Source organism: Oryctolagus cuniculus, chromosome 18 (genome assembly GCF_964237555.1).
Source record: "Oryctolagus cuniculus chromosome 18, mOryCun1.1, whole genome shotgun sequence".
Lineage (NCBI taxonomy): Eukaryota > Metazoa > Chordata > Mammalia > Lagomorpha > Leporidae > Oryctolagus > Oryctolagus cuniculus.
Genome location: NC_091449.1, coordinates 56,830,216 through 56,844,086, shown reverse-complemented (window position 1 = coordinate 56,844,086; position 13,871 = coordinate 56,830,216). Strand labels below are relative to the sequence as shown.

Here is a 13,871-nt window from a genome sequence, read left to right as displayed (position 1 = left end):
GGAGCTGTATGGGAACTGGAGCAGCTAGTACACGAACCAGTGCCCATTTGGGATACTGGCATCAGAGGTGGTGGCTTTACCTGCGACACCACAATTTCAGCACCCCCCCCCCCCAATTCCCTTCTAGGCACTTTTACAAAAATGTGAACATCCTATTCACACTTATGCATCATGCTTCTGCACACTTCCCAACATGCAGCTCTTAGTGAGAGGTGTCTGGGCAGGCGGCTGGGGGCGTCCAGCTTGTGCTGTTATCTTTGTTCTTATTTTAAAGCACTGATGAGAATCATTCCTGGACATATTCTTGGAAATAGAATTGTTGGGTCAAAGAATGGGAATATTTAAAGTTTTAAAACATTGCCAGTTAAGCCCAATTTATATTATTGCAGTGATCCAAAAAGATTGATTATCTTACCTGTTTGCCAAGTCTGTATTACCAGTTTTTAAAACTTTGCCAGTCTTAGTAGCAAGTCAGACTGTGTCACTATATTTTTTGCATTCAGTGGGGCTTGGTAAGTGTTATATATATTGCAGGAGCCCAAGGACTTGGACTATCTTCCACTACTTTCCTAGGCATGTTAGCAGGGAACTGGATCAGAAGTGGAGCATCCAGGACTTGAAATGGTGCCCATATGGGATGCCAGTGCTGCAGCTGTCCTTCACTGGTACCTCATAGTGCTGTTACCTCTGTGCCTCGCATCACTCCTATTGCTCCACTATCACCCCACCAGAGGGCTCCACCCCAGCATCACAACCCCTGCTTGGACTCCCAGGCTTTGCTTTTTAATAAGTTATTTCTAATTCACTTGAAAGGCCAAGAAAGACTGAGAGAGCTCTCCTACCTGCTAGTTCATGCCTCAAATGCCCACAACAGTTAGGGCTGTGGGGTTTTCCTTTGAAATCTCTCTGGAAGCTGCCATGACCCCATAACTCTTGAATTCGGCACAACTGCAATCCCAGTATCAGGTGGGTGATGCCAAGGTCTGCCACCAGCACATGGTACACTTGGGCCCAAGAAACAGCCATAGTCCCAGAATGCTTCGCTGGCTGAACACCGACTAATTAATCCAACACGGTCTTGGAAAGGTTCTGGGAGAATGCCCCAGGGTTTCACAAGACAATTCTGCTGTTTTTGGCCTCTGGGCCTATAACAGTAGGCATAGCCTTCAGAGCTTCAAAATGCCTTTCAGGTGTTTGCCATTGTCTTTCCTCTTAACATAGCTGACTTTTGAGGTTGATTAAGCCAATCCCATTGTAGATGCAGCATTTTTCCACACAGTAAAAGATGGAAGGACCCAAATTTGTAGCAAATTCTGTGGCAGTTTTAAAGTTCAGCTGCTATAGTAAATTACTGGGCATTCTCAATACTTGAATATGGAACATGTGCACCGGGAAAAGAAATAACATTGCACTTTATAAGCACTGTATCTAAGTGGAAAATGCAATGTCTTAAATAAACCTGTATTTAACATTGGCAAAAAACAAAAACAAAAAAAAAACATAGCTGACTTTTATCTGTGCCCTTATCTTTAGCTAGCTGTTTCTCTACCAACCACACACTACCCTATCAGGAATAGCTCCTCTTTTTCTCTCTTCTGGCCAGGTTACAAATTTCCCAAACTTCTGACCTGCTCCTTTTCACTCCTGGTTCTCACTGGAAAACTTAACAGCAGCCAGTAACATCCACACTGCAGCTTGAATACTTTGCTGTCTTGAAATCACCAAACACAGGTCCACCATCATCAGGTTCAGCCTTCCACAATCTCCCAGGACACAAGAAAGGTTCTTCATCACCATCTAATAAGGTGGCCTTAAGTCCAATTCCAACAGAGTCTTCATTTCTACCTGAGACCTCAACAGCATGAGCTATACCATCCAAAGTTTATATCAGCATCCTGGACTTCTAAACCCTCACCAGAATCACCCATAACATTCTGCCTACAGAATTCCAGGATTTCTCTAGCCTGCTAGTTCAGACTTTTCCAACATTTTCCAGTAAGTCAACTCCAAATGCTCCTCCATATTTCCAGGTAGTTAATAGTAACATAAATCCACCCACCGCCATTTTCTACATTAGTAAGCTTTTTATCACTAAAACAAGACCTGAGAGAAGCTCCTTAACAAGGAAAGTTTATTTTGGCTCACGGTTTTGGAGGTTCACAGTCCAAGATCCAGTGGTCCTCATTGGTTTAGCCAATTGGTGAGGCCTGGTGATGGCAATGGCAGAAGAATACAGAAGGATCACTTGGTGAGCCAGGAAGTGGAGAAAAAGTTGGTGTACCTGACTTGAGCTAATTATGACCACCTTCTGTGAGAACGACCTTATGAGGGCACATGGCAGTGACCTAAGGATCTCCCCATAACCCCTGGGGTTTAAAACCCTTCATGAGTTCAGGCAGCACAGCATGTTCAAACTGTAGCAACTTGGATCATCTGATTGAGGTGGTGTTGGTGGGGTTTCTCAGCCTAACGTTTACTTTGTTTTCCCCTTTCTCTACTGTACTCTTTGGAAAGCAGTCACTATGAGCAGTCCATACCCAGGGAGGGGGAACCATGACCTTTTCTTGTGGGGGAATAGCTACATAAATATCTGGAATTCCTCCCGGAGAGACATTTGTGGCTTCTCCACTGATTCACTTATTTAACCATGTATTGTAAGTACATACTGATGTTAACTTTGATCACTTAGTTAAGGCGATTTTTGTAACTTCTAAAATATTTTTAAATATGCACACATATACACATATATACATCTTAACAAAATAGTGAACACAGAAATGGACCTAACATACATACATTTGCAAATCACTGGGGAAGAATAATCTCTTTATAAGGTACTTGGACAATTTGATGTCATTTGGAAAAAAAAAGAATTCGAGGGGCAGGCATTCTGGCACAGTAGGTTAAGCTGCTGCTTGGGAAGACCATATCCCATATGAGAGTGCCTGGTTTGAGTCCTGCCTCTGCTTCCAATCCAGTGTCTGCTAATGTGCTAGGGAGTCAGAAGATGGAAGCCCAGGGAAACCTGGGATGTTGTGGGCATTTGGGGGAGTTTACCAGTTTGTTACATTGCCTTTCCAAATCTTTAAAAATAAAGAATGGAATCCTAGCAAGGTAATGGCAGGAAAGCTGAACCTAATGGCATATTTAAAGACACAGTATGCTGCATAGAGATTTGACCTACAAGAATGTGGGATAATAGTTAATCACCATAGAGGTCCCTGAAATTCCCATCGTAATGCTACCCTCAAATGAACTTACTAGGGGGCCAGTGCTGTGGTACAGCAGGTTAAAGCCCTGGCTTGAAGTGCCAGCATCCCATATGGGTGCCGGTTCTGGTCCCGGCTGCTCCTCTTCTGATCCAGCTCTCTGCTGTGGCCTGGAAAAGCTGTGGAGGATGGCCCGAGTCCTTGGGCCCCTGAACCCACGTGGGAGACCTGGAGGAAGCTCCTGGCTCCTGATTGGCGCAGCTCAGACTGTTGCGGCCAATTGGGGAGTGAGCCATTGGATGGAAGACCTCTCTTGCTCGCTCGCTCTCTGTTTCTCCTCTCTCTGTGTAACTCTTTCAAATAAATAAATTTTAAAAAAAGGATTGGGAATGATTTTTTAAAAAATGAACTAATTTTTGGAGACTCTCTGTATATTATTCAAGTTGACAATAGAAATGAAATAGATGCTACACAGCATATTAAGGTACTGCTTGGTGTATGTGGAAGTAAAATTCCAGATGTGCTGAGAGGAAACCCAAGTCACAATGATGGGGATTCACATCTAGTCTCTAGACCAAATTCAGGTGAAAGACTGGGTTGCTGTTGTTGTCAAAGATTTATTTTATTTATTTGAAAGGCAGTTAGAGAGAGGGAAAGAAAGTGAGAGAGATCTCCCATCTGCTGTTTAACTTCCCAAATGGCAACATTGGATGGGACTGGGCTAGGCTGAAGCCAGGAGTCTGGAACTCCATCCAGGTCTCCACCTTCTGCTGCTTTCCTGGGTGCATTAGCAGGGAGCTAGATCCAAAGTAGAACAGCCAGGACTTGAACCAGTGCTCATAAGGGTTGCTGGCATCACAGCCAACAGTTTAACCTCCTAGGCCACAAGCCTGGCCCCCAGACCTTAAGCTCTTTTTCAAGTGGATTACATTTGAGGAGCAACCATCTAAGGTGACTCAGGCATGTAGAAGCAATCTCCTTCCAAGCCCTCCCACAGGAATCCATTACTGGAGCAACAGTCCATTGGGAAGAGAAATACTGGACCTTTAGGAGATCCCAGATACTGGCTCAGAGATTTGAAAGCCCATGTGGGTCAGCACTTACATGGGGAAAATGGCAGACCAAGTTCTGATCCTAGATCACCTGATGGCATATTCAGTGCGACCACAGGCTAATTTTAAGATCATTTCCTGGTTTGAGGCCAACATTGTGTTACAGTGGTTTCAGCTGCCTCCTGCAGTGCCAGCATCCCATATGGGCGCCAGTTTGAGTCTTGACTGCTCCACTACCAAACCAGCTCTTTGCTAAGGTGCCTTGGAAAGCCATAGAAGATGGACCAGAAATCCTTGGACCCCTACACCCATATAGAAGACCTGGAAGAAGCCATTTGGGGAGTGAACCAGTGGATGGCAGACTTCTCTGTGCGTGTGTGTGTGTGTGTGTCTCCCTCTTTCTCTGTAACTCTGCCTTCAAATAAATAATAAATCTTAACAACAACAAAAAATCATTTCCTCAGTCCCACAAGGGAAGATAGTTACATAGCAGGGGCCAATCACAGTAGTATGTATGGTTACCATGCCACGCTACACCATTGGCTGGCCTGCTACTGAGAGGAGCACCTTTGTCACCCCACGGGCATTATACAGTGTCCAGCACTTAGATAACCTCCACTGAAATGTCATGGAGGGCATGAACTGCCACCTTGTCCTAGGAAGCATATAATAAACCTCAGCGATGGTCTCTGAAGATGATCACCTCTCCCCATGCTTCCCAACTCCAAACCACAATACCCAGGCCTGTCCTTAGAGGCATAGGACTCCTGGTCCTAGGCCACAGTCCTGAGCAAGGACACCTGGCCTCCGGAAATGACCTCTTCCTCTTCGTGTTGCCGTCACCAACTCTAAACTCTAAACAAAACAGCCCTTAGAGCTATAAGCAGCACCAGCTAAAGAGCGTATTGAGGGGCCCTAGGCCTGATCAGCAGCTAAGCAGGGCTCCTGGAGATTTTAGAGAAACAGGATGAGCTTTAACTTTGCCTCTTCCTTCCCCACCCTTATTCTTAGCTGAGGAGAGAATGTTATGGACAGAGCACAGGGTCAGTCCTACCTCACTTTTCAGATCCCTCACATGCTTCATTGACAGTAAGCTTCATTTTTTAAAGACTTAATTATCCGGAGGGGAGAGAGAGAGCTCCACTTGTTTACTCCCCAAACAGCCACAACAGCCAGGGCTGGGCCAGGCTGAGGCCAGGAGTCCAGAGCTCCATCTGGGTCTCCCACTTGGGTGGCAGAGGCCCATGTACTTGAGCCATCTTCCATTGCTTTCCCAGGAGCATTAGCAGGGAGCTGGATCAGAAGTGGTGCAGCAGGGTCTTGAACCAGTGCTCTGGTATGGGATGCCAGCATTGTTGACAGGACCATAAAGGTCCCATGATACTAAACTTCCTGGCATCACCCTGGGTCACATGGCCCCACTGTGAGGAAGGCCTAAGGAGAAAAGGATGGTCCTGGCTTCCCACAGCTCCTTCTGCCTGCCATTAACGAACTGCAAGGCTGGCCTAACCTCATGGCCAAACAAGAGGATAAAGGACAAAACAGCCCCAACCCTGTCGATTCAGCTGGGCTCCAGAACCTTATTTGGGGCTCTGTCTTCTACAGAATCCCTGAATGTGACTTCCTGTGTCCTGAGAGTCCCCCACCACTGGCTGCCAGGCAGCAGCAGAATCTCACTTGCCCACCACCTGAAAAAAACTAAGCAAATGTCCCTGGAACACAGGAGAATGGGGTCTGGCAGCAAAGAGATGTAAAGCTGACTAGTGCCCCTGTTTCATGAAGATACAGGAAGGCCTGGGAATGGCGATGTGTTATAGTGGGTAAAGCAGCCACCTGCACTGCTGGCATCCCATATGGGCACCAGTTCAAGTCCTGGCTGCTCCACTTTTGATCCAGCTCTCTGCTATGGCCTGGGAAAGCAGTAGAAGATGGCCCTGGTCCTTGGGCCCCTGCACCCCCTGTGGAAGGCCCAGAAAAAGCTCCAGGCTCCTGGCTTCGGTTTGGCCCAGCTCTAGCCATCACGGACATTTGGGGAGTGAACCAGCAGATGGATGACCTCTTTCTGCCTTTCAAATAAATAAATAGATGTTTTTAAAAAATATACATATATATGTGTATATATATGTATATATATGTGTGTGTGTGTGTGTGTGTGTGTGTGTATATATATATATAGGCAGCCCTGAGGCAAGGTAAGAACAGGATGTGGAGACAGTCATGTCAGAGTCAGGGTAAGAGAAAACCAAGGCCTAGAACTCATTTCCAGAGAGGCAGGGATGGCCGAGCTATGGCACAATTAAAGGTACTGGCGCCTGATGACGACTAGTAGTTACAGGAAAGCCACCGTGGGAAGTTGCTGCCAGAATTCTTTCCAATTAATTCCTCTTTTAAAGGAAATTAGAGTGCAGAATGTCTGAAAGTTATTTTGCCCCCTCCTTTGTGAGCTCCCCCACATTCTCATCTATTGTAACTTTCCATTCTCAGATACACCTTCTTTCCATGACAGGACACATTTCAAAACAGACCAATGACTCTATAGTGTTGATGTTGTTCATTTTTAATTCAGAAAGAGAAAGGGAAGGAAATTTTTAAAAATGTTTAAATAACTATTGCAGTAAAGATGTTGGGCTGGATGCTGGGAACTACCTCTTCCAAAATGAGGGTTAATGGTTTAAACAAAAGAAGAAAAAGAAACAAAACAGAAATAAATTATTCTGCTCAATACTGTTTGGCATAATTGCATTGATTTTCTTCTCAACACTCAAAACAGTCTCTCAGGAAGCACTGACGCGAGACTGGCAAGAATGGCTGGTGCCTTGGCTCTGAAATGGTGGCAGGAAAGCCCCGAGGCACTCCTAAAGCGCCCCTCACTGACCAACCCCGTTCTTTATACTTCTGGCTTTTCCAAATGGGAAGAGAACAGGCTCAAACTAACTTCTCAATATATTAATTTTTCGGGGTGCCCACTTCCCCCAGCCCAACCGTAAGGTTCTCCCCTGCTAGCAGGTGGCTGTCCTCCAAGCCGGCTGCAGGCTCTAAACCAACGGCCGAGAGGCTGCTTGGTGGTGTCAGTTCACTAAGTGAAAGGGTGCTATGTGTGATGACACAGTTGGAAAGCGGGGGCTGTTCAGGGGTTTGAGAGCTTCACAGAAGCCTTTTTCTGACCTCCTAAACTCCCCTAGCCTTAAAAAGTCAGCCACTTGGGGGCTTAGGCTGCGTTCTGTCACGCAAGTAGCTTTCAGTTGTACCCCTGGTTGTCAGCTTCCCAGCCCATCCAGAGCTGGCAGTGGAAAGTGGGTTAGAGGGAGGAGGTAGGAAGTGAGATGCGGCGGGACTTGTGCGCAGGGAGGAGGCTGCAGGGGACAGAGGACGGGGCTGCTCCTCCCCTGCGAGGCTCTCGCCTCTCTGCAGGGCCAGCTTGGAATCGGAGAACAATCAGTGTTGGTCAGCCATACCTGATGGCTTCAGGTTAGCTAAAGCATCCCACGCCTTGCCGGCAAGAAGCTGCCTACGCCTGCTCGTCCCGGGTCAGCCAGCCGGCGTGCCGCCCCTCGCTGCCTGGAGCCTCCCTGAGACGTACACCTGTGTGACGGTCGGGTGTGGGCGGGCAAGTTATCTGATTTTTTTTTTTTCCAGAGCAACAAGTAGGCTGGTGAGGCCCAGGGCCTAAGGAGAGACACTAAAAATGGTGGTGGGTGAAGCGGAGGGGCCGAGGGCACGAGTGAGTGTGAAGCACCTTACGTGAGATGTGACAGGGCTTCCTGGCCCCCCGCCCTGTCTCTTACACCTGTGTTCCAGGAGGCAGACCCCAGACGCTACACCACACGACCTCGGGGCGGTTCGGGGAGGAGGGCCCACGCGCCACCCGGGACCGCCTCTCTTTGGTGGGTTTGCACTCACCCATCTGCGCCTGACAGAGAAGGGAAACGTGACGTATAAAACTCTCGGAGGCCTGCAGCGACTTAATAGGACACTAGGCCTCCTGGGGCGAAGCGCACTCCCTGGCAACGACCCCCTCTCCACAAGACAGCTTCGGCCGACTCCCCTCCGCGGCCGCCTCAGCGCCGCCCACCCGGCCCGGGCTCCGCCCCGAGCCCTCCCGCCATTTTTTTTCTTCAGTGCTCCCGGTAGGGTCAGGCCGGCCAGCGACTGAGACTTGTTTCTTGTAAAGCCTGAGAAAAGTATTTCATCAAGGCCCGAAACAACCTCTACTTCTTAAAAAGCGGAAAATAAAATCCTATCCAAAAGCATAAGGGACGGGGGAAATAAGGGGCCGCCTGCCCGCCTCCAAAGGCCAGTGATTGGAGGAGGCGGGGTCCAGCGTCGGAAGTTCTCTTTGAGTTTCATGATTGGCTGGAATAATCAAAAGCTCCGCCTGACTACGGCGCTGATTGGTGTAAGGGCCGGCCCGGCCCCCGGAGTCTCATGATTGAGGGAGGACAGGCAGCGCTCGCTGGACTGCAGCATGATTGGCTCAGACCGCGGCCTACCGTCGCTCCCGATTGCCTGGGAACGCCCAGGGCTGGGCGCCGCGCGCACGCCGAGGCTCCCTCCCTTCCGGCAGGCCCGGAGTCCCGGGCGGGAATGCGCGCTCGCGCCTCGCGGAAATGCCATGCCGTTAAGGGCCGCGGCGAGGCCTGGCTCAGTTGCCTCGGTAGACCTCGATCTTGCTGGCCTTGGCGAGCATGTCGATGATGTGGGCCTCGAAGTCCGCGTCGTGCACGCCCGTCTTCCGGAACTCGCCCGCGTACCGGTTATTCTCCCAGTAGTGGTGCCAGTTGCCCCTGCTGTCGGCCCCGAATCCGTACACGTTTACCTGCGGGGAAGGGGACGCAGGGTTACCGCGCACCGGGACCGTGGGTGACTGACCGGGCCCGCAGCCTCGCCTGGGGTTGCGGGATAGAAGAGGGCTGCAGCCGCTGACAGCTCAGTTCCTGGTGTGGGGGCACCGGGGAGGATGTGGGGGAGACCCAGGCCTGGCCTAAGAGCCGCGGTTCTGTTTTCAGGGCTGCTTGCTTTCCAACCCTTGCTAATTTTGGAATGCCTTCATTTAAAACCTGGTCAAGTGAAGATCGACTGGCAGTGTGTGAGCTGGCCTTGACCACTAACCTTGATGGCACAGCAGCCTGGGCGCTAGTGAAATGCGGTTCCTGGCATGAGCGACCGGCGTTTTCAACCCAAAGGGTAGGCCAGGGGCTCCGCCTGGCCATTCGGCTCAAGTGTAATTATACTCTTTAAAGCCCTTCTATTTATGTTTACCGCAAGTGGTACCAATTGTGGTAGTGGTATTTTATTTCCTTTTTCAGCATGTTTAGTTAGCCTTCTAATAAAGTGACTTCAGATTTGGTAAAATCATGATGGAGTTTGGGAAATGCCTCTAAACAGCCTATAAACAGGGGAAATGAGGGCCATTTAGTTTCTACCTACAAACACATTCTTCCTGGGGCCAGTGCTGTAGCACACTAGGTTAAGCCACTGCTTGCAGTGTCATCATTGTGTATGGGCACAGGTTTGAGTCCTGGCTGCTCCACTTCTGATCCAGCTCCCTGCTAATGTGCCTAGGAAAGTAGCAGAAGATGGCCCAAGTCCCTGGGCCCCTACCACCCACATGGGAGACCCCCCAAAAAAGCACCTGGCTTTGGCCTGGGCCAGCCTGGGGTTGTTGCAGCCATTTGGGGAGTGAACGAACAGATGGAAGATCTCTGTCTCTTTCTGTCTTTCCTCCTTTCTCTCTAACTCTTTCAAATAAATCTTTAAAAACAAAACAGAATTGCTGTGAGGACACTGCCAAGATCTGAGGAGGGCTGCCTTGCCTCTGCTGTTTCTCCTCCCAGCCCAGGGCCTACCCACCTCATCACACACGTGCAGGGCAAAGAAGAGCACCAGCATCCCTGTGGAAGGGTACCGCCCGTGGTGCTCGGTCCACCTATCGTGGATGTACTTGAAGAAGGCTGGGTTGTAGATCTGAACCTGGGGGGGAAAAGAGAGCAGGTGCATTAGAGGTTTTGGGGGTCAGAGACTTGAGCCAGGCTCTGAGCAGCTTCTGTCAGTTCTTCCACGCCTGCCAGCTAACTTGTGATTCTGGTCCTCTGGCCTCTGCTGGGATCAGGCATACCAGCTCATGGGGACTCTGAAGGTTCTAGAAGGGTACAGGGGCATACTTGAGACACGACCAAGCACACTAGGAGTCAGGTCTACATTTTGCATTGAGGTGGGGCTGAAGATAGGGTAGGAGGTGGGAAGCTTACCTTTTCTTTGTCCACTCGAAGGAAGGACTTCACTGGGGCGTAGGTGCTACAAGCAAAAAGAAAGATAACTTTTCAGATGGCCCCCTGGCACTGAGATGCCTCTCTTCCCCCTCATGCCTGAGTGATGAGGGCCTCACAACTCCCAAACTGATCTGCTTCCAGAATGTTCTCCCCTAATGTGATCACCAATGCAATGCTTGTTCAGAAACCTTCAGTGGATCCCCATGGCATTCAGAATAAAAATAGGGAGGTAAGTCAGGAAGTTCTAACTTGTATGTTTACAAAATATATGGGGACAAGAGCCAAAAGGTAGAAACAACTCAAATGCCCACAGGCAGATGAATGGATAAGCAAAATGTGGTCTACACATACAATAGAATACTATTCAACCTTTAAAAACAATGATATTCTGACACAAACCTTGGGCTCATTTATGCTAAGTGATATAGGATGCAAAAGGTTAAGTATTATATGATTCCACTTATATCAGGCACATAGAATAGTCAGATGACAGAGGTGGAAAGAGTAATAGAGGTCACCAAAGGTTGAAGAGGGATTGCAGACATTGCTTAATGGGTACAGAGTTCACATCTGAGGTGATGAAAAGCCCAGACAGAGCTCACAGATACCCAACAAGGTGACTCTGTGTAACATTACTCAACTATACACTTAAAAATGGTTAACACAGTAGATTTTATATTTTTCCACACAACACTACATGGTAAGACAGAGGCACAGAGCCTTGCAGTGGTTGTCTAAGCCTGGGGATGATGGGGTGGGTAAGGGGTACAGGAGTATCTTTAAAGATGTCTAGAACATGAAAATGTTCTAAAATTAAATGTGCATTTGGTTATGCCACTCAGTGAAAATACTCTCTCTATGCCATGACCTGCAAATTGTATCTCAATAAAGCTGTTTCAGAAATTAAGTGGGAGGAAATGCTTGGTGAACTGGATTTCTCACAGTTCCCGGCTGTGATGAGGCAACTGCTCCCAAAGAAAGTTCTCAAAAGGCAGAGCTCTGCCAGCCAGGTGTTTCCTCCTGGAGAGAACAAAGCCAGACTGCTCTTCCCACCACCAGGGCACTAGAAGTGACAAAGGGAAGCGGTGCCCTCAGCTCACTCAACAGTTTGAGTCCTTCTTCCTCACCAGGCCCCCTTGACCAAAATGTTCATTACAGGACTTCCACACTAAGTCCCTGCAAAGACCCTTCCCAAGGTGGTCCTGCCACCCATATTTCACTCCCAGCCAGCAAGAAGCCTCACAATCGGATCTGTCCTGTGGAGAGGGCGCTGGCAATCCACAGCAGATCCAGGGCCTTGAAGGGCACCAACACAAAGCTGACGTTGGCGGGCAGGTTCTTGGCACTCTCAGGGTACATGAAATGATGGGTGGTTCGGCTGCCAACATCCTGCTCAAAGCCCACAGTTGGTGCCTGATTCATCCTGCAGAGATAAGAGGGTGGCATGAGAATAAAATGCCATGGAAACCAGTATGACAGTTTCGGAGGACAACTTGGTGCTATACATCGAACACATTCATGGACGTATACACTGTGACCCAGCCATTGCATTGCTAGGAACCTGTTCTATAAAGATGGTTGCAAAGGTGTGCAAATACACGTGTCCAAGGATATTCACTGAAGTACTATTTACCTTACTAAAAAGTAGAATCAATCAAATTGTAAGGAACTGCTTTAACACCTTTTAGTATATTTATACAGTATCCCACTTTTTTTTTTTTTAAGGTTTCTTTATTTCTTTGAAAGAAAGTTACAGTGGTTGGCACTGTGGTATAGTGGGTGGAACCAGCGCCTGCAGTGCCGCCATCCTAAATGGGTGCCGGTTCAAGTCCTTCCTGGCTGCTGTACTTCAGATCCAGCTCTGTGCTCTGGCCTGGGAAAGCAGAAGATAGTCCAGGTCTTTGGGCCCCTGCACCCATGTGGGAGATCTGAAGGGAGCTCTAGGCTTCTGGCTTCGGATGGGTGCAGCTTGGGCCATTTCGGCCATCTGCGGAGTGAACCAGCTGATGGAAGACCTCTCTCTCTGTCTCTCTCCATGTAACTCTGCCTTTCAAATAAAAATAAATAAATAACAAAAAAGAAAAGAAAGAAAGAAAGTTACAGAGAAGGAGAGACAGAGAAATCTTCCAGCTGCTGGTGTCACAGACAGCAGCCCTGGCTGTGCCAATGTCACCATTGGCTATGTCAGGCTCCACGCCAGGCACTTGAGATGTGTGACCCCCTGAGCGCTTGCCCACAGCCCCGCGGGGTGGATCCTGTGAGCCCCACCCTTTGCACAGGAGCTCCCCGAGGCTCAGAGAGGTGAAGCACTTGTGCCACAATGTGGCAGAGCTTGGTTCACTCCCCAAATGGCCTCAACGGCCAGAGCTGGGTGGATCCGAAGCCAGGAGCCTGGAGCTTCTTCCGGGTCTCCCATGTGGGTGCAGGGGCCCAAGCACTTGGGCCATCTTCCACTGCTTCCCTAGGTACATTAGCAGGGAGCTGGATTGAAAATGGAGCAGCCAGGGCACAAACTGGCATCAGACTAGGATGCCAGCATTGCAGGTAGCTTAACCTGCTGCACCACAACACTGTCTCCCCCTGCCCTCACTTCTTTGAATATGTTTCTAGTACCTACTAAGTAGGGAGAAATTGTAACACAGAAAAAGAAAAAAAAATACATACTTTTGTATATGAATAGAAAAAAATTTAGAGGTATATTAAAGTTGTTAAGTTACTCTCATGGAATGGGATTAGGTAAGCTGACTCTTACGTGTGTGTGTATACATATATATATATACATGTATATACATATATGAATATATATATGTTCTTTTTTAATAACAAGTAAGCTGAGCATACCATATCTAAAAAGCTTGAGATGTTGGGGTTTCATTTTGGAATATTTGCATAAACATAATGAGAGATTTTGGAACTCAGAAGCAACTCTAAACATGAAATTCATTTATGCTGCATATACACCTTGAACATATAAGCTGCAGGTAATTTATGATTTTTTTTAGTATGTGTGTGCATTTTTTTTTTTTGCATTTTTATTTGAAAGGCAGAGAGAGAGAGAGAGAGAGATCTTGTATCCATTGGCTCATTCTTCCAGTCCACAATAGCCAGGGTTATTGCCAAGTCGAAACTAGGAGCCCAGAACTCCATCCTGCCTCCCTCCCATGGTGCATGTTAGCAGGAAGCAGACCTGAAGCGCAGGTGCCAGGACTCAAACCAGCGCTCCAACATGGGATGTGGGTGTCGCAAGAAGTAGCTTAACCCTCTGTGTCACAGTGTCTGCCCCTATGATTTTTTTTTTTCAAAAAGGAAAAGAACAGCTTTCCACAGCGTTCCCCTCTCCT

At 48.3% G+C, this 13,871-nt stretch overlaps 2 protein-coding genes across 4 annotated transcripts in view; both read right to left on the bottom strand.

Moving 5' to 3' along the window:
• AARS1 (alanyl-tRNA synthetase 1) overlaps positions 1-8,315 on the bottom strand; it is a 104,176-nt gene extending 95,861 nt beyond the window's left edge. Inside the window, exons 1-2 of one of the 2 annotated variants that reach the window (XM_070062736.1) lie at positions 8,162-8,315; positions 2,146-2,207 (exon numbers count right to left, since the gene is read on the bottom strand). The gene's annotated coding sequence lies outside the window, so the exon portion shown is untranslated. Of the gene's footprint in view, positions 1-2,145; positions 2,209-8,161 lie in introns of those variants that run through there. The other variant, XM_070062737.1, reaches the window with a different exon arrangement.
• ST3GAL2 (ST3 beta-galactoside alpha-2,3-sialyltransferase 2) overlaps positions 6,801-13,871 on the bottom strand; it is a 51,381-nt gene continuing 44,310 nt past the window's right edge. For both annotated transcript variants that reach the window (XM_002711715.5, XM_017342358.3), the window contains exons 4-7: positions 11,774-11,953; positions 10,510-10,555; positions 10,112-10,231; positions 6,801-9,077 (exon numbers count right to left, since the gene is read on the bottom strand). In XM_002711715.5, the coding sequence (XP_002711761.1) occupies positions 8,904-9,077; positions 10,112-10,231; positions 10,510-10,555; positions 11,774-11,953 (520 nt within the window). In that variant the 3' untranslated portion in view covers positions 6,801-8,903. The remainder of the gene's footprint in view (positions 9,078-10,111; positions 10,232-10,509; positions 10,556-11,773; positions 11,954-13,871) is intronic.